The sequence below is a fragment of the Leucopleurus acutus genome, assembly GCF_964270905.1.
Source record: "Leucopleurus acutus genome assembly, chromosome: 1".
Lineage (NCBI taxonomy): Eukaryota > Metazoa > Chordata > Mammalia > Artiodactyla > Delphinidae > Leucopleurus > Leucopleurus acutus.
Genome location: NC_139142.1, coordinates 191,409,915 through 191,437,675, shown reverse-complemented (window position 1 = coordinate 191,437,675; position 27,761 = coordinate 191,409,915). Strand labels below are relative to the sequence as shown.

Here is a 27,761-nt window from a genome sequence, read left to right as displayed (position 1 = left end):
AATAGATGCAGAAAAAAATCTGATAAAAATCAACACTCGTGATAAAATCTCTCAGCAACTAGGAATAGGAGTCTTCCTCATCTGATTAATGTCATCTATGAAAAATCTACAGCTAACATTATATTCAATGGTGAAAGATTTCATGTTTTCTATCTAAAATTAGAAACAAGGCAAAGCAAAGACACCCACTCTCACTATGTTGATTTAACTTTGTACTGTAAGGCCCAGGTAGTGAATAAAGCCGGAAAAAGAAATAAAAGGCAGATTGGAAAGGAAGAAGTAAAACTGTCTTGTTTGTTGACAATATGATTGTGAATGCAGAAAACTCTAGGGAATTCAGAGAAAAGCTAAGAAAGTCAATTTAGCAAGGTTGCAGTATACAAGGTCAAAACACAAAAGCTAATTGTATTTCTATATAACACCAAGAAACAATTTAAACAACTCAATTTATAATAGCATTAAGAAAATTAAAATACTTTGGGATAAATTTAACAAAATAAGAATCACATACTTAAAGCTAAAAAATATTTAAAGAAAAATTAAAGAAGACTTAAATAAATGGAGGGATATACCAGGCTCATGGATTGGGGGACCAAACATTATTATGATGTCAGTCTCCCCAACTGATCTAATATAATGCAAGATAATTTAAAAATTTATATGGAAATGCAAAAGAACCAGCATAGCCAAAACAATTTTGAAGAAGAACAAAGCTGGAAACCCATATTGATCTGATTTTACGACTTGCTATAAAGCAATTATTAATCAACATAATGCCATAAGGATAGACATATCAATGGAACAGAGGGTCCAGAAATAGACCCACACTTATACGGTAAATTAATTTTTGTAAAAATGTCAAGGACGTTCAAGAAAGTCTTCAACAAATGGTGCTGGGGCAACTGGCCATCTGTAGGGGAAAAAAAGAGGAAGTGTTGACAAGGATGTGGAGCAACTGGATGTTCATTTGTTGCTGTTGGGAATACAAAATAGAACAGCCACTTTGGAAAACATACACAGTACCTTATGAAGTTAAATATATATTTCACTCCCAGAGAAATCAAAACATAAGTCTACACAACAGTGTGTATGTAAATGTTCATAGCAGCACTATTTGTAACAGCCAAAAGTGGAAGCAACCCAAATGTCTGTTAGTTGGTGAATAGATAAATTGTTTACCCATGGATAGACTATGGTATACTGCTCAGCAACAAAAAGGAACAAATCACAATATAACATGGATGAATCTTAAAACTGTTAGGCCAAGTGAAACGCTTCAAATACAAACGGCTGCATGCTATATATTTCCATTTATACAGGAGACTAGACAAGGCAATGCTCTAGTGACAGAAATACCAGTAGTTGGCTGGGGTCAGGGTGGGGGAGGGATTAATTCATTTTAGGGTAAGGGAATTGTTCTGTATCTTGATTGTGGTAGAGGTTACATGATTGTTTGAAATTATTAACATTCAGCAAATTTTTCACTTAAAGTAACTGTATGTAAATAATTTAAAATATAGGAGTTCTTGATTCTGATTGTGGGTCACAGACATTATAATAATGAAAGGAGGACTGGCTGTGTTGTCTAGAGACCTGTGTTGTAGGCTTGACTTGGCTTCTTAAGCATTATCTGATTTGGAATAATTCACTCAACCTTCCTGAGCTTCCACTCCAAATACAAAATAGCAAAAAAAACATACTGTCTTTGTCTTCCTCACAGGGACATTTGTGAGGGCAAAGTTAAAAGCCTTCGGATACTAAAACCGTGAGCTATTATCCAGGAGCCATGGATAGCTAGCAGCATACCAGCACTCCCATCCGGGACAACGAGAGCTAGGCAAAATACAGAAATTATTTATTAATTTATAAATATGTGTTACATTTATTAATTTATAAATTATTAAGTAATTACAAATTATTATCTCTGTAGACAACAGAAAGGTTCTGAGGTAACAAGAAATAAAGGGGCTAAGATTCCTGTACTAGTTTTCTATTGCTGCTGTGAACAACCAACCACAAACTGGGTGGCTTAAGACAACACATTTATTACCTTGCGGTCACATGGAAGTCTGAAAAGAGTCTCGCTGGGATAAAGAAGATGTCGGCAGGGCTGTGTTCCTTTCTGAGGCTCTAGGGGAGAATCCATTTTCTTGCCTTTTCCAGCTCCTAGAAGCTATTCACATTCTTGGGCTTATGGTCCTACCTACTTCCATCTTCAAAGCCAGCAATGTGCATCTCTCCGACCCTTCTTCCATCATCACATCTCTCCCTGACCCCAGCCAGGAAAGGTTTACTTCTAAAGACTCTTGTGATTAGAATGGACCCATCCAGAGAATCCAGGATAATCTATCTCCCTGTATCAAGGTCTTTAATTCATTCACATCTGCAAAGACCCTTTTACCATGAAAGTAATGTATTTACAGGTCTGGGGATTAGGATATGGACATCTCTGGGGAGCCATTATTCTGTCTGCCACAACTCCAGAGAGGGAAGAACCCCACAGAGCTCCTTTTATCCTGGGATCATTTGCCAATTCTAAACTCTGCCAAGAGCCTGAGAATTAAGGCTTTGTACCCACAAAGGGCATCTACTAGGGGACACAGAAATGAGCAGAGCATTTATAACAGAGACTTGGGGACCCTAAGTAAATGGCTAGTTTTCATCTCAGCACATTAGATGAATATGGGATCTGTGTAGGTCAGGGTGCTAAAACCCTAAGTGGAAAGCCTCTGAAATGCAGAGCACTGTTTTTCATCAGTTTTGTGAGCAGAGATTAAAAGTTCAAACTGTTTCAGGAGGAAAGGCCTCATAGAATTTTCTTTTTGCCTGTTGAAGACGGAGAACTTTAACAGAGAACTGGAATCCATAAAAAAGAATCAAATGGCTATTTTAGGACTACAAAAGTACAACACTTAAAATTAAGAATGCATAAGATGTGTTTAACAGCAGACTAGACAAGCAAAAGGATAAGGCTAGTAAATTAGAGAAGAGGTTGACAGAAAATATCCACATAGAAATACAGATATTTACAAGAATGGGAAGATACAGAAAAGAGCCTTAGAGATATGTGGGATGCAATTAATGGTCTAAAACTTGTGTAATTCAAAAGGAAAGAGTCTAGGGAGAAAAAGAAAGAGATAATAACAAAACTGATGAAAGTATCAACCTAAGATTCAAAGAGCTCTGTGAACCCCGAGCACAATAAATACAAAGACAACCACACCAGGGCACATTACAAACTGCTGAAAATCAAATAAAAGGAGAAAATCATAAAAACAGTTGTGGGGGAGGGGAACACATTACCTTCAGAGGAGCAACAATTGCACTGACAGCTGATTTCTCAGGAGAAACTATAGAAGCCATAAGACAATTGAATGAAACTGTAAAATGTCCAAATAAAATTTCTCCAAATTAGAATTCTACATCCAGGGAAAAGGATTCTTCAAAAATAAAAGGAGACGCAAAGGTATACATTAAATATGTGCAAATTTTAAATATATCAATTGTACCTCAATCAAGCTTAAAAAAAATGAAAGGCGAATAAATACATTTTCTTACCAATAGAAACTGAGAAGATTCACCATGAAAAATCATGCACTAAAAGCAAAAGAGTTCTTCAAGCAGAAGAAAAAAATATCCCACAAGGAAACATGGGATTTCAGGAAGAAATGAAGAGCAAAAGAAACAGCAAATATGTAGGTAAAGATAAATGAATATCAACATATACACTAACAATGATTTGTGGGGTTTATATGTGTATAAAATTAAATTAAATACATGACAATAGTAACACAAAATATGGGAGAATGTTAATGAAGTTAAAGTGTTCTAAGGTTAACATTCTTGGAAAAGTAGAAAAAATTAATAATTTTAGTATGACTGTAATAAGTTAAGGATGGATGTTGTGATTTCCAGGGTAAGCACTAGAAGAAGAGTTCATAATGCATAACTCAGTAATAAAAATAGAATACTTAAGTCTCCTTTCTGTCCATAAAGTCTCAAAGAAAATGATTTAAACACTTTCAGTACCAAATTATTCAAGACTCTCAATGTGTAAAAAAAACACTTGAGTTGCTATCAGCATTGGTGTAACCAAACACCTACTACCACATGACCTAATTATTTTTTGGCATTTGGTTTAGTCATTTTTATAAAAGAGCAAATTCACAGACTTAGACAAAAAGCAAACAGATTTTAGTAAATATTTTATTTGAACTAAATTAAAGTTTAACTTTGTAGCCACTTGTATTCGTCATCACTGAAATCTAGCAAACTCCCATCGAAACTTAAGTTGCCCGTAGAGAAGCTGGAACTGGAAAGTTCAAGACAGTCTAAAGTTTTGAAAAAAATATCGTGCATCCCGTGGATCCCCCAAAGCACAGCTCATCCACAACCCTCCTCCTCGTTGCTTCTTTCCATGCTGGGACTGTGAATTAGTCTAACCCCATATTTTCTTTCCTCTTTTCACTTGATCTCTCACCTATATATGTCCATGAAGAACTTAACTGCAATGGAACGTTCACGGTGGTTTTGTAGGAATTCTTTGGTTTGTCCATCAGCCTCCAAATGTCCCCAAAGAGTCATGCCCTCTGGTCCAAGCAAAGCCCACCGAAGTCGATTTAATGGAAATGGTTGCCCCTCTGTCATTTTGTGAAATTCCAATCAAAGCCAGAGCCAGGGTTGGCTGACTCCAGGTAGTAAGTTAGAGAAGGTGTGACTTGCTTGGTGATAGCAGCAAACTTAGCCTGGTTTAGTAGGTAATAAAACTAGCTACTCACATAAATTATGAAAATTGAGTTTGGAAATGAGGGAGTGGTGAGGGAAGGGGACTCTTGGAGGTAGTCAGTGTTTGCTTGGTTTGAACTTGAGTGCCACACTGTTGATGCAAAACCTCTGACCAGTAGGCCCAGGTCCATCAGGAAACACATGGCCAAGGTGAGCTTCACACTGCAAGGAGAGAAGCCTCTGTCATTCCTCAACTGGGACAAGGCTCTTTATGTAAAACCAGACACATGAATCCCACATGGCCGCCCCACTCGAGTTTTTGACACTGGTGTGGGGAAAAAGTCGATTATACCAGAATTTGATTAAGAAATGAAAGGATGCAGAGCACAGTAGTGGTGAATATCTCTCTCCTTTATCAGAGAGAATGTGAGCAAGTGATTTAACTTTGGCCTTGATTTACTCATCTATAAAATGGGGATGATAATTATACCTACGTAATAGAGATGTTGTGCTGATTCATTGATACGAAACATTTAAAGCACTAACAGTTCCTGGGTGAGTACTCGGTAATCTTGTAGCCAGTGTATTATTATTGTTTTTTACTGAAGACAAGACTAAGCTACATTTATCTGCTTACAAAACCAGAACATTTGAGCACCCAAGGATATCAAAGTGAATATGCTGTCTGGATTTAAGCCACTGTCCCCTACCAAGCTCACAGGAGAAATAACGCGCTGGTGTCACCTGCAGCGCTGCTCCGCCAGTTGCTGACACGCTGCAGAGTGAGAGGGGGCATAGGGACGCCAGCTATGCTTGGCCTTCCTGCTGATTGTCTCTGTGCAACAGAATGTAAAGGGCCAGCTCTCTCTTTCAGATCCTTGCTCTGCTCCCATCTCTGCAACGCTTGAACCAGGAAAGGCTCCTTCTCGGGTCTGCAGTGCCCAGAGTGATGGGAGATAGGGACCAGCAGCACGGGAGAAACCCAAGGTGCTTCCGTGACAAAAGTGCTCCCGGCCATAATACCAGATATGCAAGGACAAGCGAGCTCTCTGTGGCATTTGGGGCGGCATTGGGGAAAGCCAATCAGAGAAAACAAAGACACCCACCTGCTTGCAGATGACCTCTGTGCGAGCTGGTCCCAACGAGGTGTCCACACGTCGCAGGATCCCTGTGTTACTCTCATCAGAGCCAGACGTCCCGTGAGCCTCAGAAAACGAAGGCCATCCAGTGCCCGAGCAGTACTTTTTCTCAGAGCTGTGTTAGACATCATGACATTACAGCTGTGAAGGCTGCTATTACCATACAAAGAGCATGTTATGCCCCGAATCATTTTTCTTCCAAGCACGATTCGATTCCCTTCTCCTCTGCCAGACCCCAAGGCCAGTTCTGTGAACCACTGGTTCCACAGGAATCTGCCCACTGCATCTCCACTATTAAAGACGCCGTCTCATCAGGTCAAAGATTTCTTGTTCCTTTGATGTCGAAGGCATCCCTTCTCAAGGACTAAAAACATGAGGAGCTTTGTGAACTGCTGCACGTTAGGAAACGGATCAAATCCCTGTGTTCTAAACGTAGGAAAGGGGGAAATCGGAATGAAATAATAGTGGTCGAAGGAGGGCATTGTGAGTTTAGTGTATCAGAGAAGCGTGAGAACTGATGAAACAGCCGTCTTCAGCCACCGGAACTTCGGGTTATTGAAATTCAAAGCCTGACTGCCTTCAGGGGTTCGGGAGCTGCCTGTGTCACTTCTTAGCTGTGTGAGATTGGACAGGCTGCTTATTCTCTCCAAGCCTCAGTTTTCTCATCTGTAACATGCGGATAATCATATCTACGTTATAGAGATGCTCTGGGGGTTTAAGGAGCTGTGCTGTGGGGCAAGTGGTGATAGATAAGCCTGGGCACCCAGAGTCATCACCGCAGTGCAGTGACCTTCCCGGGGAAGCGCCACAGGGATGAATGATGCTGGGGGCGGGTTGATGGTGGTGGCAGAGGAGGCGGCAAGAGGAGGAGGGCAACAGGCAAATCTACTCATCAGAGACTCACTCTAAGTGCTTTGAAAGACGACTCCTTAAATCACACTAGGAAAACATTTTAAAGGGCAGGGAAATGGCTCTCTCTATCTGAGGAGGAGAGACAAGAAATGAATTGTAAGTTCTTCAAAAAAAACCCCAAAACACCAAAAACTGAGTAAAGAGGGGGGAAAAGTGGCAAATAATCAAATCCCTAGACTAGGAGCACAGCAGGAAGCTCAGTTTAGAGCACGAACCCCAGCAGAAAGAGTCCAGTGCAAGACAGAGACTTAAACGTTCTGGTCTTGGGACCCCTCTGTACTACAAAATTACTGAGGATCTCTGAGAACTTTTGTTTACATGAGTTTTGTCTATCGATACTTAACAAATTAGAAATTATAAGTGAGAATTAAAAAAGATATATGCATTAAATTATTTTTAAAAATAATAAATTCATTACATGCTAACATAACCTATTTTTACAACAATAATTCTATTTTCGAAACTGAAACAAACATTTAGTGGGAAGAGTTGCACTGTTTTATAACTTTGTAAATCTCTTTAATGTCTAGCTTAAAAAAAATAACAATTGACTATATGTGCTCGTGCATTCAGTCTGCTGCAGTGCTGTTTCGACTGAAGTGTAGGAAGAGGATGTGGTCTCGCGGATACGCAGTTGCAAAAGGGAGCACCTCGAAGAGCCCTGAAGAGATCCCAGGAACTGAGGTATAGCTCTGAGGTTGACTTCCGAGAGACTCGGGTGTGAAGCCAGGCTCTGTCTGTTATATCTATGCAACCTTGGCAAGTTATTTAATCTTGTAAAGCCCCTGTGTCCTGATCTTCAGAATCATAATGGCATTGTTATTTCATGGGGTTACTGAGAGGATTAACTGAGATGCTTTCTACTTTACTGTTTTCAGCATAGTGTCAGACACGTGGTACTTAAGTCAGTAGCTATTATTTTTTAAATATCATTATTAGTAGTAGTAACAGGTATCCATGAAATTTGAGCAGCTGTGGGTCCAATGAGAAGTGTCTGCACATTCAGATTGGGTTCTCTGCAACCCTTTTTGTTTTCCAAGGGTTCAAAAATATTCATCCGAGCTACTCTGGTCCAGGGAAAAACACTTTAAGTATCTTTTAATCATAGCTTTTCCACACTGAACATTATATATAAACTAGTGATCATTAAAGGAATTTTGATGGAGAATTATGAATATAATAATTTTTTTAATGAATGAATCTAAGACTAATAAAAAGTCATTTAAAACATTGATGGGAAACAATAAAAGTTTTATTGATGCAATTAACAGAATCGGGAGATGTTACCAGGTAATATGAGAGGCCCATCAGGTATCAACTAAGAGTGAAAACTTAAATATTAAGGTGAATTAGGAATTCCAACATACATATTTAAATGATTAGCAGATTGTAAGGCCCTCCCTTGAGAAGCTAAAACCATTCTGGACCATCTTTAGTCATGTACTCTTAGAGGTGCTTCTTTTGTTTAGTTTTGTTATATGTTTATTTGCTTTGTTTTTATCTTAGTTTCTGGAAATTCCACAGCCCCCCAAACAGCAGCAGAGGCACTTGGTGATAACTGACAACCCTCAGGGTAGGAGAATTTCCATTCCTTTGAAGGAATGGGAGATCACAAAAGGTTAACAATGTTACTAAGTTCCTATTAACACCTAGGATGTCAGGATATTCTGTAAAAAGGGAACTAACATCAGGCTCTCAGTTTCCTTCTATTCTAAGATTTATGACCATGAAACATGTGACCTCACAGTTGATTTTAATAAACACTTTCAGAATCAGTGTGGGGGGGGCAGGGGGAGGAGAAGGGAGGGGAAGAGAGGAAGCAGGGGAGGGGCAAAGTCACAAAATTCCAAGGTTAAGGAAGCAACAGCCTGGAGTCCCCAGGGGAATGATAAAATCCCTAGAGCACTCTTGACTTGGAAACCCTGGATTAAATGTCTCTGAGTTGTCTCCCCCAGAATGTGCACCATACTGGTTTGGCCTGAAGGGAAGTGTGCAGGCAGCAAGGAGCCCAGCAGCCAGGAGACAGTGATCCCTCATCCACTTGATTCCTTAACTGTTTAGTTTTGGTTGACTTTTCACCTGGTTTTGACTCTGTACAAGCATTTGAAGGAATGTTTCTTTCTTTTCTGCTCCTGCTGTCTATTACTGAGGCTGGAGACTGGGGACGGAGAGAGAGGGAAAATGAGAGGTCAAACAAGAATCCCTACAGCTATCCACCCTCCTGAATGGGAAGCACTGTCAGGAATATAGTCTCCATTTATAGATTCTCATTAATTAGAAAAAATTCTCAAGAGTTCCTCATTATCAAAGACACATTCATGTATATGGCCCTAAGAAGGATCTGTCTCTAAGAATGTCTCATTGCTAACATGTATCCAGTGCTTGGCATGTGTGAGGCATTGCTCTGGTGCTTTCACATGTATTAACTCATAACTCAGTTAATCCTCCCAACAACTTTATGAATTCAGTACTACTAGTATGCTCATGTTACAGGTGGGGAAACTGAGGCACAGAGAGGTTAAGAAACTTGCCTGAGGTCACACAGCAGTGAAGCCAGGATGTACATCTACAGACTTAACCACTGTACTACACTGTCTCTCCTATAAATAAATGCATCTTTAAGAAGAGTACGTTCTGGAACATAAAAGATTCTTATGAATATATTCTTATTTTTCTCAGTCTCAGCTGCAGCAGCAGCAGCAGTGGGAGGAAAAAAATGGAACAAACTCAAAAGTCCTTAAGAAATGAAAATGGAGGGCCTCCCTGGTGGCGCAGTGGTTGAGAGTCCGCCTGCCGATGCAGGGGACGCGGGTTCGTGCCCCGGTCTGGGAAGATCCCACATGCCGCGGAGCGGCTGGGCCCGTGAGCCATGGCCGCTGAGCCTGCGCGTCTGGAGCCTGTGCTCCGCAACGGGAGAGGCCGCAACAGTGAGAGGCCCGCGTACCGCAAAAAAAAAAAAGAAAAAGAAATGAAAATGGAAACTGCAACTAAAACTAAATGATTGAAAAGAAACAAACAGGTTGGTAGGTCATTAAACTGGCCACTTGATGAAAGGGCTTTTGGGGAACTGGCTGGTATTCTCATTAGTCTTGGCTGCTTTGGGGATGGTCACTCAGCTTCCTTAATTTGGACGAACACTGTGCTAATACAGTGGCTACTGGTCACATGTGGCCTTTCAAGATTAAATTATTTAAAATTATTTAAAATGAAATAAAAATTCAGTTTTTCGGCCGCATCAGCCACATTTCAAGTGCTCAACAGCCATGTGTGATTGGTGGCCACCGAAGTGGACGGAACAGATACAGAACATTTCCATCATCACAGAAAGTTCTACTAGACAGAGTTTTTTGCTCTGGTCTCTCCGGTCCCTACCTGCCCCCAACATTCTGTGATTTACTGACAGAACCTGGCTGGGCATTGGGTAGGAAGAGAGTGTCATCTTTACAGGTACAGAAACTGGAATGCCAATGAAGTTGAAAACAAAGACTCAGATGTAGGAAGGAACATGCTCTTGAAAGATGACCTCACATCTTTTGCCTTCACAGTCAAAAGATGGAAACAGAACATCTGGCTGTTTACTACATAGTCACAAGGCCGTGCTTTATACTTTTACAACGCGGTTCTTTGGCTAAAAGCAGAGTGGCCATCTCAAGGTCCCACTTCTCCCTTTTAATAGAACCAAAGGTCAAAGAATAACTAATGGTTCAGAAATATGCATCCATTTTACTGTTCCTAGCTTCCCCCAGGCCATCTCAGCCTGACTGCCATCTTTCTTTTTCTTTAAAGATTTATTTTATTATTTATTTATTTATTTTTTTGCTGTGCCGCAAGGCTTGTGGGATCTTAGCTCCCCGACCAGGGATTGAACCCGGGCCCTTGGCAGTGAGAGCAAGGAGTCCTAACCACTGGACTGCCAGGGAATTCCCCTGACTGCCATCTCTGCTATCTCCTCACCAGCCACCAACATAGTGAATGAATCCGGACAAAGGTCTGCCCTTCCGTAAGCGTGAAGGAAAATCAATCCTAATTGTTCCTCATCCTTGCAGGCGGGGTCTGGCTTTCCAAATTCAGCCCACCTTAGCAGCCTAGGAAAGCCCAGGTCTGCTCAAAGCCCAAAGCACATAATGAAGCACTGCCTAATGGAAGATTCACAGAGCTGGCTTGATTTATATTTTAGTCTAAACCAATTTAGGGTTGATGCAAAAGAAAGGAAAACATCTTTGAAGTTCTGAAAAACAGGACTTCAAAGATGTTTTCCTTTCTTCTTCATCGAATCTACTTTTTTTAGACTGTTTCCTGCATGTCTAAACAAAAAAGCCTTTGTTGAGAGAGTTCAGATCCTGATCGACTTAAAAGAGGCTTTGAAATCAAGGGACAATTAAATTTACTTTTAGCTACATAGAAGAGAGCATGGTATTCACTACCGTCAAGCACTGTGGGGAATCTATCCTCATAAAATTCTACATTTCCTAAATTAAATTATAAACCCATTTCTCCCTGGGAGAGATACAGTTTTAATCACATGGCCAAGCAAATACCATTATGGTTTAGATTTATTTAAATACTTTCCCAGGAAAAAAACTCTAATAGCTTTATCGTAAGGTGCCCACCAAGTTTGTTTTGTTTTTAGCTGTTTCTTGGGGATACAGAAAGAAAGAATATAGGCTAAGAAGTTAATGCTCTAAACACTAGAAATAATCAAGATAGGCAAGAATCTTAAATGAACAGCCCTCCTTATAGCAACCAGGCCAAATGAGAAGGGCAATTAAAAACATCATGGCCCCAGAAGACAGAGCTGTATGAATTTAGAGGCTTACTCTCCTTCCGTACCTTTTGATCTTTATCTCACCTGAAAAGCGGGCTGTCACAGCACACACAGTGATACATTCCTGATTCCTTGTTATTCAGGTAGATCCCACTGAAAGGCTGAAAGTAAATGAGATACATCACCTTCAGGTTTCTCATACGCCAGCAGGACACAATACAGCAGATCCAAATCCAAGATTAAGTCTCCCAATAAAGGAATTTTTGTACTAATTTGACAAAGTGCAAATATCACTGGAGAGAAAATTACAACGCGCCCAGTGAAGAAGCCTACAGGCTTGTTTACGACCGGGCTTTATTGTGCTAAATATTCAAATTATGACATTAATAATGCTTTGTATTTATATAGCACGTTTCACCCAAGAACATCAAAGCCTGTGAAAAAGCAAGAGAACCGCACCTCTGGATTGTGTAAGATCTTGGTCACCATTTCAAAAGAGTTAATACAACAGGAATCTAGTCCACTGTCTAAAACACTTTGAAATCTCCAATTAAAGACAGGATATAGGTATATAAAAAGCAAAGCTCAGTGAGATTAGCTTGTGCCTTTAATATGCTTCACGTGGTGTTTAGGACACTGCATACTTAATAAATGCTAAATAATGAGCTAGATTCTCGCAGGGCCTAAGTTACTACTTAGATGAAATTACCACGTTAATTGTGGCTTAGGAGTTTGCAGGTTCCGAGAGGAACACAAGGAGACTTGAGGCAATGAATGAGCCAAGACTAATTTTTTTTAATGTTATTTTGTAAACTGATCTCATTGTTTGAAAAAAAAAAAAAAAGACTATTTTTGCCCAGTTCCTTTCGTCATCTCCTGTCAAAGGAATGTTAAAAAAAAGAAACTCTTGGGCTCCCCTGGTGGCGCAGTGGTTGAGTCTGCCTGCTGATGCAGGCGACAGGGGTTCGTGCCCCGGTCCGGGAAGATTCCCACATGCCGCGGAGCAGCTGGGCCCATGAGCCATGGCCGCTGAGCCCGTGCGTTCGGAGCCTGTGCTCCATAATGGGAGAGGCCACAACAGTGAGAGGCCCACGTACCGCAAAAAAAAAAAAAAAAAGAAACTCTTGAACAAGCCTAGTGTGAAAATCTACAAGCAGTGGCTAGTGGCAGGCACTGTCCCATTTTATGGAGAGAAGCTGAGGCACAGGGTGGGTCACTGAGTCCCAGAGCTGACTCAGGAAACAAGCAGTCCCCTTGGTCCTCTCGAGACGTCCTACCTCGACAAGTCCACAGGTCAAACATTCACACTCCTCGTGGTAGGATTAACAGCACATTTTCAGGGAGCTGCATAATGGACAATTTCAAATTAACTTACTGAGCCCACCATCTCTGCACACTTGGATGTTTTCCCTCTTTAAAAACCCTGAACTTGGCTGCAGACATCTGAACAGTGGTGAGCTGGTCTTTTTCTGGCCCATCCCCTCGAAGGCCTGTACCCAACGCTGGCATGAATGGGCATCTGGAATGAAAAGGAAGTTTTGCATCCCCCCCACCTGGGCTGATGAGACACACATGCCAAAGGGCTACCCAGACCTGAAGGTGATCTAGAGAAGCCTACTCATGCGATCTGGACAGCCTGATAATATTCAAAATATAATTCTGTCATTGCAGGGACAGTTGGGCAGGGGAAGTGACAGGGAACTGATAGCACAGTAAGTTAAAAAAAAATCAAACATAAAAGAATCCCTAGCTGATGTATTTTATGAAATGACATCTCTCCTCCGCCTCCTTACCTGATTTCTTCTGTCTGCCCTCTTACCCTTCCTCCCCAGTTTTATACAAGTCCTATCACTTATTTAGGGCTTCTCGCTTGTTCATTCCAGTATTTATTTGAAAACCTAGTGTGTATCCAGTGCTGGACTGGGTACTAAGGCTGCAGAGATGGAAAAACAAAATGAAACCAAACCAACCCACAGTTCCTGCACTTGGAATCTGCTACCAAATTGGGAAGAGACACGTGAGCTGGCAGCTGTTACACCACATGACAGGAGCTCTGATGGAGAGGTTAGTAGGGAGTGAGGATAGCACTAGGCCCTTTACTACTAGGGGAGTTTTCACCAAGGCTTTCTGGACCAGGTAACGCCTGAGATGTCTGAGATCAGGGTTTTCTTTTTCTTTAATCTTCTATCATCATTATTTTTCATTGCATGGCTGATTGGTGTTTATTACAGGAAATGCCAAGACACTAAACTGAGTTCTGAAGGATGAGTAAGAGTTAATCAGATGAAGAAATGGAAGAGTATTTCAGACAGACAAGCAGCCTGGGCTGGGCCCACGTGACAGAACAGGGCAAGGTGGAGAAGGGAGAAGAGGTTGCTGCAAAGGTGGGGAGGGCCAGATCATAGTGGCTTTGTCAGACCACGCTAAAGAGTTTTCGTGCCATCCCACTGAAAATGGAAAGCCGTTGGAAACTTTTAAAGTGGGTGTGCACACGATCAGAGCTGGTTTTTATCAACAGAAGGAGTACTTGACATGCACATGAAGAATGGATTGGAGTTGGGGCAGGAAGACACTGGAGGCAAAGGACAGTCAAACGGCCACCAGTTCAAGCCTAGATTTAACTGTGGCAGGAGCAGTGGAAATAAAAAGACTAGAATAGATTCAAGAATTATTTAGAAGGGAGAACTGAAATGCGTGACTGTCAGAGTCAGAGACGTAATGACTTTCAAGATACACCTTCCCCTGGGTTTTCAAAGTCTGTCCTAAGGACTGAGTATTTGTGTACTGCCCCCACCAAATTCAAGTTTAAGCCCTGACCCGCAATGTGAGGGTGTTAGGGGGTGGGGCCTTTGGGAGGTGATGAGGACATGAGGGTGGAGCCCTCAAGAATGGGATTAGTGCCCTTATAAGAAGAGACACGAGAGAGATGACCTCTTTCTCCACCACGTGAGGACACGGCAAGAAGGTGGCCATCTGCAAACTAGGAAGAGAGTCCTTATCAGGAACTGAATTGGCTGGCACCTTGATCTGGGATTTCTCAGCCTCCAGAACCCTGAGAAATGAATGTTTGTTGTTTAAGCAGCCCAGTCTGTGGCATCCTGCTACAGCAGCCCGTGCTAACACAGTCTGTCTGCACCAATGCGAGTTCTCTCTTCTTTTATCTTTTCCATACTATGAATACATACCTGTTGGAAACAGATGACACACTCAAAAGGAATGATTTGCAGATAATATCACACAGCACTATTTACAAAGGTGGGGACAGGGCCGATGGAGACCAACAGGGAAGGTGAAGCACCCCCGAGCCAGCGACTGAGAACACGCTACTGGCCTGTGGGACACAGAGCAGGCAGGACCCGTGAGGCTGCAGCTGGAGGGGAGGGCTGCCTGCAGAAGCTGCAACCTGCATGGGAGGAACACAGTCCTAGGGGGACCCTGGATGCCTGTTTCTCCACTGTGCCCTCTGACCTTGCTGGCATCTCCCAGGGGCCAACCCAATCAGGAGTCAGAGGGCAAGGGAGCTGGCTAGTCTTCCCAGAACTCAGAGCAGAGTGAGGCATGTGGATAGCGGATCTGGAAGGCAAAGAATGACCTGCATAAAACCTACCTTCTATTGATATTTGACTTTTAGTTATCGCTTGACCAGGCTGTAAACCCCTTCGTCGTACCTAGCAGAGTGCTAGCAAATTACTGCTGTCCAATAAAAAGCATGCGCAACTGAATTTTAATTTTGAGTCACCAAATAGAAAGCTGAGGTGTTTTACTTCTCTTTCCTTACCCTCATGGAGCTAACTAAGGCTAATAGTTCTGCAACGTTCTAAAAAGTTAACTGTGGAAATGGATCAACTGAAAGGGATTTATAACATTACTTAAAATAATAGATGATGTTCATTTTGTCAAACGGCCAAATGCACAGAGTATATTATACCATTTGTTTGAAAATCCCACATGTTTATTCTCCTAAACATCTGGCAGCTCATCTCCAGGCTGCCGTCTCCAGCTCCACACCCTGCGTGGCTCTGTCCCTCAGAATAGGGCCGGCTTACAATGCTATGGGAATGCACACAACTGCACAGGGAATCACGTGTGGCTCCCCTGTGCTATCTGCACTATGGCTAATGTAGTCTCTTTCCCAGCGAAGCCTTTATTAAAATCCCGCCCACAGGAAGTTTTCAAAAATACCAGTATTTCACCAGAATCTATTGGGATCTGCTGGCCGGTCTAACGGCTTTAGCATCGGTGGCGAAGTTGAGGGTGAGACCACGGTTACACGGTCATAGCACATGGACAGCTTACCTGAATTTTGCAGGGACTGCTAAATTCAAAGATACAAATATTCTACAGCTTTGGAAACCGCTGCACTGTGGTCCACTCCGTGGGGTCTGCTTCACCAATGAAAATATCTAATAACCTGGTTCAATAACTATATTCCAGTGGTCATATTTGGGACTAAGACAGACTACTTGTTGGGAAATGCAGCACAGTAAACATGGTACATACTATAATGAGGAACCACTGAGGGCTGTTCTCTCAGGAAATGAAAGAAAGCTGAGATTACCGAAGGCAGCTTCAATAATGTGTCCTTCTCATGGCCCGCAGTCATGTGACAGTCACCACGGTTTATTTTTTGAGCGCCCGTTATCTGCAGGCACCATGCTATGTGCTGGGGTATATACCAAGGATGGCAAGTGCTAAGCAGAGGAAGTACTGCTAAAAGCAAACTTAAAAGAAAGTACTGGCTGGGGAAGGGCTTCCCTGTGGGAGTGAGAGTGGGGCTGAGAGCTGAAAGGTACGTGTGAATGGGTCGGGGTGTTGGTGGTGGGGGAGGACACAGGGTGTAAAGGCCCGAATGGAGGGGAAGCCCAGGGTCTGAGAGCTGAAAGGGGATAGTGTGGCCGGAGTGCAGCGACCAGGGGGAAATGTGGCCAGATCCGAGGACAGCGGGTGGAGGCAGGGGCCAGAGCCTTTAGGGCCTCATTAGCCACTTTTCAACTTTTCTCTTTACTTTGAAAGCAGTGGGAAGCCACTGAAGAATTTCGAGCAGGGGGTGATGTGGTCAGATCTGTTTCCAAAAGAGAATGGCAGCTGTGAGGAGGGCAGCTGGAGGCAAATGCACGCAAGCCAGGGCTGGGGGGAGCCTGGACCAGCCTGCAGGTGAGGGCAGCGGAGGGAAGCCGAGTATGGGAAGGTTCTTTAGGAGGCAGAATGGGTGGGCGAGGCGACGACGGAGGGCAGTGTGTCCAGAGGAAGGATTCTGGTTTGCACAACTGGACAGATAGTCATGGCCGAAGAAGGAGAGCAATGAAAGGCACCAGATTCGCAGAGCAGATGATGAGTTAGGTTTCGTAGCGAGAGAGATTCCAACCTGTCCTGCCCTGCCCCCAACACATCTACTCAGAAACTGTCAGTCGGTGTAGCTTACCGGTTCTGTCCCTTTTTCTCTCGTGACATGGAGCTGCTCTGGAGTCAGCTTCTTCTGCCACTCACTCTTGGAGAGAACTGGCTTCCGCTTTGTAAGGGACCCTGTGTCGTTAAATAGGGATTAAAAAAAACTAAAACAGCAAGGCCCAGAATGCTGAGGTTGACTTCCTTGGATTTGTCTAAGAAAATTTAGTTATTTACCCAAAGAATTAGAGTCATACCTTTACTACAAATATGTATATTTTTAATTGTTTTTCGTATTTCATTGCATTGTTCGGGATCTCAAAATAACTACTGTGTAAGAATTTATTTACTTTAATAGCAATGGTCGACAAATTGCAAATTATAAGATGGGTGCTACTGACTTTCAAATGATGTCTGTGATCAAGTTAAGGACTTTTATATTTTCTATAGTATTAAAATATATTTTGCTTGGAAAAAAACCAGTAAGGCACAATGACCTTTTCTTCCCTAGCCTCTCTACTAAAGTGCACCATCTCCCAGCAAAACACGCCATCCCTTCCCCTCATCCCTTCCACCCCTTCGTTCTTCACAGAGACCAGAAAGCTCAGGTACAAAATACTGTAACTGACTCATTAGTTTAATAAGAAATGAGTAATAAGTAGAGAGCCAGTTTTCCAGTCCTGCTGGGGCACAGAAGATAAGAGGCACCTGAAATACGAAATAAGGTAGAATAAATTCTCCTTGGGTTACTAAGGGTAGAAATTCATCTTTCTTCTATTACTACGTTCAAAGGAGTGTTTCCTGTCAGGATACAGCTGGGAGTAGCTGAGTGATTGGAGAGAAAAGATCGTGGAGCCAGTGGGTTATTAAACCCCTCCTCCTTGCTGGTTTATAAAGATATCTCTGATTTTGTTTGTCAAGGGAGGTCTTATTAAAAATTCTTTTGTGTGGAAAAAATAAGAGACTCCTATAGCACATACTCCTGAACGGGAAACTGAGACCTACCATAATCTATTATCATGCTTCATGGTTTTTTTCCACTTTTGTCTTCCTTTCTTCTGCTCCCTTCAGCTTCTTTTTTACAACTTTTTTTTTCCAGTGAGTGTAAACATAATAACTTTAGCCAAAGAGAAGTAGGAAGCCTAATGTATATTATAATAAATAAACGTTTTAATCATCCAAACGTTTTAATCATCCAACGTTAAGAATATGAGAGGACCTTACCATCTGCTTACACCTCAACTTACAAAGGAGAAAATAAGGCCCAAAGGGTTAGTAACTTGACCACAGCACTGAAGATGAAATGTTAACTACCTGTGATGTCACCACCCACATAACAAACGTGTCAGAAAATCGTAGCTGAATTTCATTTTTGGTTACAAAAAAGAAAGTCGTAAATAATCTTTCAGCAAGAGAAGACTTGTATCTTCATCACGAGTTCATAACACTGCACAATATGGTATTTTCAGTATTATATATTATTGACTGTTATGGTTATCTACATTTTATTTAAGGGTTTTTATCTGTTAAATATATTAGAAGGTGTCCTTTCTTAAATACTTTTTATAAGGCCATGGGGATTTCTTTTTTCCAATGGAAATATACCTCTGAAATACTCCTATGGAAATATTGCTCAGTTACACACAAATTTTTCAGGAACTCAGCTCCTGGGGAGCAAAGCAAAATGTATTCATGTGATCATTATTACTGCTTAGTGACTTTCAGAGTTATTATGCAGAATGCCAAGTAACAAAGGGAGAAGGAATGATGAGATTTTTAAAATCACCATTTTTCAATCACTAAAATAATAGACGGATTCAAGCAAGAATCATCAGGGAATTCTAAAACCCTTGGGTGAAAAGACTGCTGAAGAATGGAATAGTTACACATTTTCAAAATATGATCCCTCAAATTATCAATTTTACAAGTAAGAAAATGTACCTTTACAATGGAAAAGTCTAGAAATCACCACCTCAACCAAGTAAGCAAGGTTAGGATCACTGACAGTGGGGCCAGCTGACATCATGTGCCTCTGGGTGGGACGCGCTGCACTGAGTCTGCTCTCGGAGAGCTCACCAGAACTTCTTAGGGACACCCAGGAACACTTCATCCTCATCCCATCTACTTCGCCATAGAAGTGACACTACACATTCTCTCTTCCTGGTATAGTCTACTCCCTCAGCTTGCATGACACCAAATCCTCCCGTCTCTCCAGTTCCTCCCTCTCAGCAACCTTTCTCAGCTCCCCTTCCTCTAGCCATCCTTGAATACTGGTGTTCTTTAGAGGAGTCTGTCTGTCTTAGGCTTTCTTCTATCATTCCTCCACACCCCCTCCCCCACCCTGGGAGATTTTATCCTTAAAGTACCATCTACATGATGAGACTCCCAACCTGTTTTTTCCCTCCATCCTAGATCTCTCTGCTGAGTACTGGATCCATACACAATCCACACCTGGATATCTCCACTAAGCCCATCCCAAACAAAAGAATTTCATGTATCTCCTCCACCCCAACCCAACTCTGGTCCTCCTCTCATGTGCTCCAGCTCATCAACTCCATGTTTCAAACCAGAGAGCCAGGCCACCATCCATGACTCTTCCCTTGCCCTTGCGCCAAGCCCGTTGGTTCTACTTCCTAAATAACTCTAGGATCTGCTCATTCTCACCCCTCTGCAACTGCCTTGGATCAGGCTACCATTACCTCCAGCACAGAATATTACAGATTTTTTTCTAATTTGTATGCCCTCCCCTATTCCAACCACTTCTTTTTCCTCACTGCCCCAAACTGTTCAATGTGACATAATACCCTCAAGATAAATTCCAAACTCGTTGATGTGACTTCCAAGGCTCTTCATGATTGGCCCTGCTTACCACTTCCAACTTCTCCCTTCTACTATGCTCCAGGCCCTCTCAACTGTGGTCCTCTGAGTTCCCCCAGAAGACATCATAGTTTGTTTAGCTTTTTACTTGTTGTTAAGATGGAGTGGAGACTTCTAAGATCCTTACGTGCCAGGACAGAAACCGATCTCTGGTCTCAGTTTACGTGTTATCTTCTCCAAGAAATATTCCCTGACCCCCTAAGTATGGGTTGCAAGCTCCTCCTCTGGGTTCTCACGGCCCTCAGTGCTTCCATGATAGACACGACAATCGCAGGTTAATTTGTCTGGATGTCTCATTCAACTAGAAGCTGAAAGTCTGAAAAAACTGTGTCTTTGTTCAGTGTACCCCTATTTATCAGTGCCTTGGCATTTGATATTCATTTCTTCATTCATTTGGTCACATTTATAGAGTACCTACTATATGCCAGACACTATTCTAGATGCTGGGGATACAGACGTAAAGAAAACAGACAAGAGTCACCGCCCTTATGGAGTTGAGGTAAAGTAACTAAGAATGTAAAACTTTAGATGATTTTTTCAAAAATCACAAAGGATATTAGAGAGTGTGAGGATGTTTGTGTACGTATTTATGTGTGTGTATGCACACACACAATTTAAAATAATGAGGGAAGGCCTTATTAAGAAGGCGACATTTCAGCAAAGAGTTGAAGGAAATGAACAAACACACAACATGAATACCTAGAAGAAGCGCACTGCAGGCAAGAGAAGCACCAGGCTGGGTGTGGCTGGCGCATCTGATGAACAGCAAGGAGGCCAGAGCAACGGAGGTGGAGTCAGCAGGGAAGGTTAGTAGAAGTGGCAGCAGACAGATGATGGGGGCCAGATCATTTAGGGCCCTGAAGGCTATTGTAAGGACACTGGCTTATGTTCTGAGTGAGTCTGGAAGTCATTGGAAGGTTAGCTGAGGCATGACATGATCTATCATATTTTAAAAGGATCAGTGGTAGATATACTAAAAAAATATTTGAAGCAGGGTGAAGTCTGAAGCAGGGGAACCATTACAGAGGCTACTTTAATCTGGCTGAGAGGTGGAAACCTGGATCAGGGTGGCAGCAGGAGAGTGGCTAAGTAGCGAGACGCTGGACACAGTCTGATGGTAGAGCCGGGGGATCTGCTGATGGGTCAGATGTGGAGGTAAGAGAAAGCAAAGGGCCAAGGGTCATACTCCACAGCTTCTGGGCTCTGAAAGATGGGGGAAGACTACAGGAGGAGTAGGTTTGGGAACTTGGTTTTGAATTTGTTAACTTTAAAAATGCCAATCAGATATTCAAGTGGAGATGTCAACTAGGCAGTTGGTTATATGGATTTAGAGTTCCAAGAGAGGTCTAGGATGAAAATATAACTTTGTGACTCCTCAGCCTTTAGATGTTCTTTATCTTGGACTGGAAGATCCCCAACTCAGTGAGTGTAGACAGAACAGAGAGAGAGGCCTGAGGGCTGGACTCTGAGGCTCTCCGCAATATACACGTTGAAGAAATGGGGACAAGCAGAGAGGTGGGAGGGAAACCACAAGAATGCAGTGTCCTAGTGAAATGGAGCAGGACCCTATGGTGCTTGCCCCCCATGTCCTCAGGCTGCCTTTTGTCTGTGGAAAAACTTTAGCCAAAGAATAAGTTTAATCAGAGAAGTGAGAAAATGCAGAAACAAAGGAAAACAGTCCAACAAGACCAAATAATAATAGGTTAGTCATTAAGCAAAGTCAAGGACTTTTAGTTCCTCCTCAAGGGCTATAGGTAATATTCTGAGCCATACCCTGTGAGTTGTCTTACAGATACTGAAACCCCGCAAGGTGGAAGAGGTTACATGATGACCAGGCTATAGCCACGACATAAGCAGTCACAATTCTGAGAGCTGGCCTTAAAGAAATGGAACAAATTGACCCTGGAACTGAAGATTAACTGCACTTAAAACAATCAAGATGACGCTGATCAGACCAACGATGACCAACGTCAAGATGACTGTCAGAGCTGACTGCGCTGTTTCTGCGTGTAGCCCGCTCCCAGCATGTATAAAAGCTCTTGCCCACTGATTGTCGGTGGGGGCAGTCGGCCTTTGGACAGGCCTCTGCCCCCTCCCCCGCCAGGCTGCCGGCCTCTGAAATAAAGCAAACTTTCCTTCCCACCAACCTGGCCTCTTTATTGGCTTTAGAGCGGCGAGCCCGACCCCATTTTCGGTTACAGTTTCTGGCTCCCCACCTGGGGCTGCTGCACTCTCGCGATATCTGCTCCCGGGGTTTTCCCCGAGCTGAGCCGCCATGATGACGCGCCGGGATGGCTGTGAGGAGCCGCTGCTCGAGGCTCGCTGGCCCCGGGAAGGGGGTTTGGGGGGACGCTCCTAGCAGCTGCCGAAACCGTGTGTTTGGGGGATCCTTCCTGTTTCTCCCCTGCTCGGCACTGGCTGTCAGCGTACGCTTTTCCTTGGTGGAACGGAAACATGCATCTGGACATGCTGACGAGCTCCATGAGCAAGTAAGTCCACGGGTGTGCAGCCGGGCAAACTCCTCTTTTGAGCACGAAGTGCTATCTGCGTATTTTGCCAATTGGTTCTGACGTGTCTGACATTGAGGGCTGTTTGTGAGCACTGAGTGTGTCATTTGGGCATTTTGCCAGTTGGTTCTGACGTGTGTCTACTGTCGAGGACCCTCTGTGTTGGGGAAGTGTTTGGGACGCCACATGGGTCACTCTTGGAGGATTGTGACAGTTGTGTCTTCTGGTATGTGAGTGTGTATTTCATTTGTGTGATTGGTATCTTTGCTGTCTTTTGTAAAATGGTAAGGTCAGGTTCAATTCATTAGAAAAATTTTAGCTATGAGATTACGACTAAAGAAAAAGGAAGATAATTTTTTAAACAATATATGACAACAGTATTCTTTATACTTTGGAAAAGAATGGATAAGATGAAACTCTTTTGAAATTCCAAAACCGATTCTTTTTGCATATGCAGTTAGAGAAAGCTGGCTTGATAAAATACTGTTTTCAGAATTCTGACCCTGAGAGAACCAAAATATGCATAGGAGAAAGCTTGATGTTAACTCTTATCATGTCCTTGAAATACAAACACAGCCCACTTTGCCTGAGACTTCAGCCTTGGGTTAAATAGTAAAACTTCAAAAGATGTTTGGGTTTATTAAACACACATCTTGTACCACATTAAAGAGAAATTATGCTATGAGAAAAATGTAAGTTTTTAGAGGTTATGGAATATGTTCTTAAGTTTGCCAATCAGTAAATGCTGGTATAACAGTTCAATTACTTGTTTCTTGGTTTTGTTAAGGCTTTTAAGGGTTAAAAATTGTAATATGTAATTAAAGCTACTAAAAATGATAAGGGAAGCATTTCAGTGTGGAAAGCAAGTAGGATATGTGTTGTCGGCGAAAGAAAGTATAAAGAATGGAGATTGTTGAGGAAAAATGAGGATAATAATTTGTCCTACAGTTGGTTGTTTTTGGATGGGCAAAGAAAAGGGACAAATCATATGGATACAAAAAGTGATAAATGGTTTGCGAAAAAAGGGAATTTTGAGAAAAGAATTTTGTACATTGAAAGAGTGATTAAGATTAGATTGCGGGGGCTTCCCTGGTGGCGCAGTGGTTGAGAGTCCGCCTGCCGATGCAGGGGACACGGGTTCATGCCCCGGTCCGGGAAGATCCCACATGCTGCGGAGCCGCTAGGTCCGTGAGCCATGGCTGCTGAGCCTGCACGTCCGGAGCCTGTGCTCCGCAACGGGAGAGGCCACAACAGTGAGAGGCCCGCGTACCACAAAAAAAAAAAAAAAATTAGATTGCAGGCTTCTCTGGTAGCGCAGTGGTTAAGAATCCATCTGCCAATGCAGGGGACACGGTTCAAGCCCTGGTCCGGGAAGATCCCACATGCCGCGGAGCCACTTAAGCCTGTGCACCACAACTACTGAGCGTGCGCTCTGGAGCCTGTGTGCCACAACTACTGAAGCCTGTGCGCCTAGAGCCCCTGCTCTGCAACAAAAGAAGCCACTGCAATGAGAAGGTCGCGCACCGCAGCAAAGAGTAGCCCCCGCTCGCTGAAACTAGAGAAAGCCCACGCACAGCAACAAAGACCCAATGCAGCCAAAAAAAAAAAAAAAAAAAAAGATTAGATTGGATTTAATTAGGTAAATGAACTTTGTTATTAATAGTAAGCTGGTACAAAACTGGAATTAGGTTTTCTTTCTCCCTGTTAAGAGAACAAAATTTTTCAGGAATATTGAGGTGCTTTTGATAACGGTAAGTTTCTTTCTCAAGCTAACTTCGAGTATTCCAAAGGGCCCCTAGACATCTCAGAAGAAATATTAAAGTAACTAGGATTATTTAGTATGTTAAATTATATGGAAAACATACGATAACTTTCAGATCATACTGCTGAACTGGGTAAGAAATTTGAAGAATTCTAGTGGAAAGCTACTGTTTTGCTTTCAACCACATTTTTGACCCCAGTGCTTGGGATGGAAAAAATTGCCTAGTTATCACAGAGTATAATGACTTATGAGGTGTGTCACTGCTGGCTTTAAGTTTACTGCTAAAAGCACATGTACAATGCTTGTGTGATAATTGGCTATAAGTGATAAAATGTATAGCCTATAAAATGTTTCCCCATCAGCAAACCTCTGTACTTGTTTATGTCTCACTAGTCCTCCCCACAACGTGGATAACTAGGCCAATATATAAACAAGGCCCCAAGTCCACAACACAGGGTTGAATGCAGCTGCACTTTTAACCTTTCCATTTTTTATGTAATTATAACTAATGCTTACTGTATGCCTACTAAGCACCAATATTGTGATAAAACATTTTTAGGTTTTTCATTTATTCTGTAAAACAACCCTACCATTATCACTATCCTTACAGAAGAAAAAAACAGGCTTCAGCGTACCAAGTTCAAGACGTGCCCAAAGACACAGGGTCAGTGATTGACACTGTCGACTCTGAAACCTCCTTAACCACAGAACTATTACCTGCCCATCATTCTCAGTGGTTGCCTACTAGTTGTTGAATTGAACTTTCATGGTTTACTTAAGCATTCCTTAACTGATGGATGTTTGGGTTAGAGCCAGTTTCTAGTTCTTAAGAGTAGTTCTGTTAAAGACATCTGTGCACATATAACTTTGTTCTTCTTTAGAATTATTTCCTTAGAAGGAATTCCCAGGAGGGGGTGTCTGATAAGTTAGCAGTTCCTGTATTGGTGTCTGGCCAAATTTTTTTTTTTTTTTTTTTTTTTTTGCGGTACGCGGGCCTCTCACTGTTGTGGCCTCTCCCGTTGCGGAGCACAGGCTCCGGACGTGCAGGCTCAGCGGCCATGGCTCACAGGCCCAGCTGCTCCGCGGCATGTGGGATCTTCCCGGACCAGGGCATGAACCCATGTCCCTTGCATCGGCAGGCGGACTCTCAACCACTGTGCCACCAGGGAAGCCCTGGCCAAATTTTAACGTTGCTGAAGAACCTCAGATTCCAGGGCAATTCATTAGGCTGTTTTTGACAGCACCAGTACAAACATGGGACAAATTTCTGCTGAAACCACCACCCTATAAACGGGAATGAGAAGAGCTCCAGCCCACAGCTGTGATGTTTCCATCACCTGTGGTTCTCAGGAAACCAATGCTTGGCACACAGTAGGCACAGAACAAATAATCAGATTGGCTGACTAGAGACACCAAGAGGTTCTGAAGGCCATGGCCCCAAGTCATGTTGGATCAGCTCCCACTGCACACTGCCAGGGCTTTTATTTATTTAACACAGAATTTTGAAAACTTCAAGGGATAAAAAGCATTCCAAGTGACTGGGTACATTTTCAGCACAGATATATAGCTTTAAATGTCTTCAGTGGACACATAACAAATGGATTCAGAGACTGGATGGCTAGGCATCTGCCCATAAAGCCAATGTACACGAGGCACTAGATTCCCCTGAAATAGGCCTGAAATACAGTGCCAGCTAACGCATGTCTCCACAAGTGATTCCGTACTAAAGGATGAAATGTAAACGTGCCCCAGTCCCACAGAGCAGCCAAAGGCGTTTTGTAGAAAACAAGACACACTTTTCCCTAGTTTGTATCACAGCCATTGACTAACGATGGTTATCAGGTTAAAGTAGGTATGGTATTAGTCCACACGTTTCCCTGGGTCCTGGAAACACAGAAATAGAGCAGGTCAGGGAGCAGATCCACAGGCATGCAAAGTCTGAACCGCCTGCTTCTCAGACGCGAAAAGCAGCATACATAACTGGAGAAGGTGGACAGTGTAACAGAGCAGGAGCCACTGCAGCAGAGAGCGCGCGGGGTGGGCTGCTGACACAACACCTTGAGGCCCGGCTCTAGAGCGTAACATTTTATGCAAAAAAAAAGTGTGTGCACGTTTGGAGAGAAGATCTGTAGCTTTACACAAATCCTCATAGGGTTCAGTGACCCCCCCCCCGACCCTAATAATATACAACCAGCTGTCGCAGAAGGAAGGAGGTGGGCGGGCAGGGGCGTCCCGAAGGAGCTTTCCGAGAAAAGTAAGCGCCAGGTCCAGAACCAGCTGTCGGGCTCCCAAGTCCTGGCAAGTGAAGGGAAACCGAAAGCTGGGAAGTGGCGGCGGGGCCTGCAAGGCCCGCGTCCTACCTGCGTCCTCAGGTCCGGTACTCGCGCCGAGACCGCCCCGGTCTGCTCGGCCCCGGACCGCCCACCCGGGCACTTCTCGAAAGGGAAGGCTCCTAAGCGCGCAGAGGAAGCGCGCCATGACGCTGTACACGACCCTGCGGGGCCCAGGCCGCAGGACCCGCCCACGTCCGCAGGGCCCGCCCATGCCCGCAGGACCCGCCCACGTCTTCGATGCTCCGCTCCGCCCCGCCTCCTCCCACCTCCCATCCTGTCCGGTCTCCAAGCATCGCACCGCGCTATGCTCCTTACCCCACTCTTGCCCTTTCCGCTTTCCTTCTCCTAACCGCTTCTTGCTCCTGCCCCTACCGTCTCCCCTTGGCCTTCTTTGGCCCCCTCGGCCCATGTACCGCTTACCTCCCTGCGCTGTGCTCCCCCAAACCTGCCTCTCCCCTTGCAGGCTCTTCCCCTGGTCCCACCCCACAGCACCCATTCCCACTCTACTCCCCACGCCCTCTCCCCCCACCCCACTGATCTGTTTTAGTTTGTTTGCATTTTCTAGAATTGTTTCTAAATGGAACTATAGATTAGTTTGCTTTTTCTTGAGTTGCACATAAGTGGAACCATTTTTTATTTTGTCTGGCTTTTTTCACTCAGAATAACTATTTTGACAGCCCTTCCTGTTCTTGCATGTAACAACTGTTCATTCCTTGTTGGTGCTGAGTACTATTCCATTTATAGATATACAACAATGTGTTTACCTAGTCACCTGTTGATAGACATTATCATTCCCAATTTTTCCTTATTAGAAGTAAACCTGCTGGGAATATTTCTGTGCAAATCTGTGTGTTACCGACCAGAGTTCTTGGACTCCTTAGTCAATAGAAATTGATAAGAGGCCAGACAAGAAATTCAGGCAAGGCTTTATTGGCACTCATACTGCAGCATGAGGGAGCGAAAACAAGTAACAGGTTCCCTTGCTCACTTCCTGAGGCAGGGCAAGCTATTTCCTTACATGGGGTGAGGGTAGGTGGCGGGTCCAGGGGCTGTGCTGGAGGGGTGGCTTGGGTGGTCTGGCCACCCCTTTGGTGGTGCTGTGCGCAGGATGCCTGTGCAGGACCCTGGTTTTGCTTCCAGGTCCTCAGAAGTGGCAGTTGTATTTTTGGTCTTTTTGTACGTGTTGTTCATAATTTGCCCCAACTCACAGTTAATTTTACTCCCTTATAGTTTCTTTGTATTTTGTTTCTGGAGGAGAAAGTTTGTCCAGGTGCAAGCACTACAGCAAAGGGTCCCAGGTCCCAGCCTGCCTCATTTATATGGACATGTGATTTCTTTCTCTTGGGTAAATAACTG

The 27,761-nt window shown here is 43.3% G+C and overlaps 1 protein-coding gene across 2 annotated transcripts; it reads right to left on the bottom strand.

Moving 5' to 3' along the window:
• Positions 1–814: 814 nt before the first annotated feature.
• MSRB2 (methionine sulfoxide reductase B2) lies at positions 815–26,562 on the bottom strand. 2 transcript variants are annotated; one of them, XM_082854841.1, is made up of 5 exons: positions 26,433–26,562; positions 16,964–17,064; positions 11,626–11,702; positions 5,832–5,979; positions 815–910 (listed from the first exon to the last, which is right to left on the bottom strand). In XM_082854841.1, the coding sequence occupies exons 1-5, from the start codon at positions 26,548–26,550 to the stop codon at positions 881–883; spliced, it is 474 nt and encodes a 157-aa protein (XP_082710967.1). In that variant the 5' UTR covers positions 26,551–26,562; the 3' UTR covers positions 815–880. The 2 variants fall into 2 exon arrangements, with proteins under 2 accessions (XP_082710967.1, XP_082710966.1); XM_082854840.1 differs by lacking the exon at positions 815–910 and adding an exon at positions 4,244–4,947.
• Positions 26,563–27,761: the final 1,199 nt, after the last annotated feature.

What these genes read in the sequence shown, in the direction of transcription:
- MSRB2 (XM_082854840.1), bottom strand. Translation starts at nt 26,550, where the DNA reads ATGGCGCGCTTCCTCTGCGCGCTTAGGAGCCTTCCCTTTCGAGAAGTG. An exon ending in TACCGGACCTGAGGACGCAG is followed by an intron (nt 17,065 to 26,432) that starts GTAGGACGCGGG and finishes TTAACGACACAG; the next exon opens with GGTCCCTTACAAAGCGGAAG. An exon ending in TGTGACAGCCCGCTTTTCAG is followed by an intron (nt 5,980 to 11,625) that starts GTGAGATAAAGA and finishes TGTCTAACACAG; the next exon opens with CTCTGAGAAAAAGTACTGCT.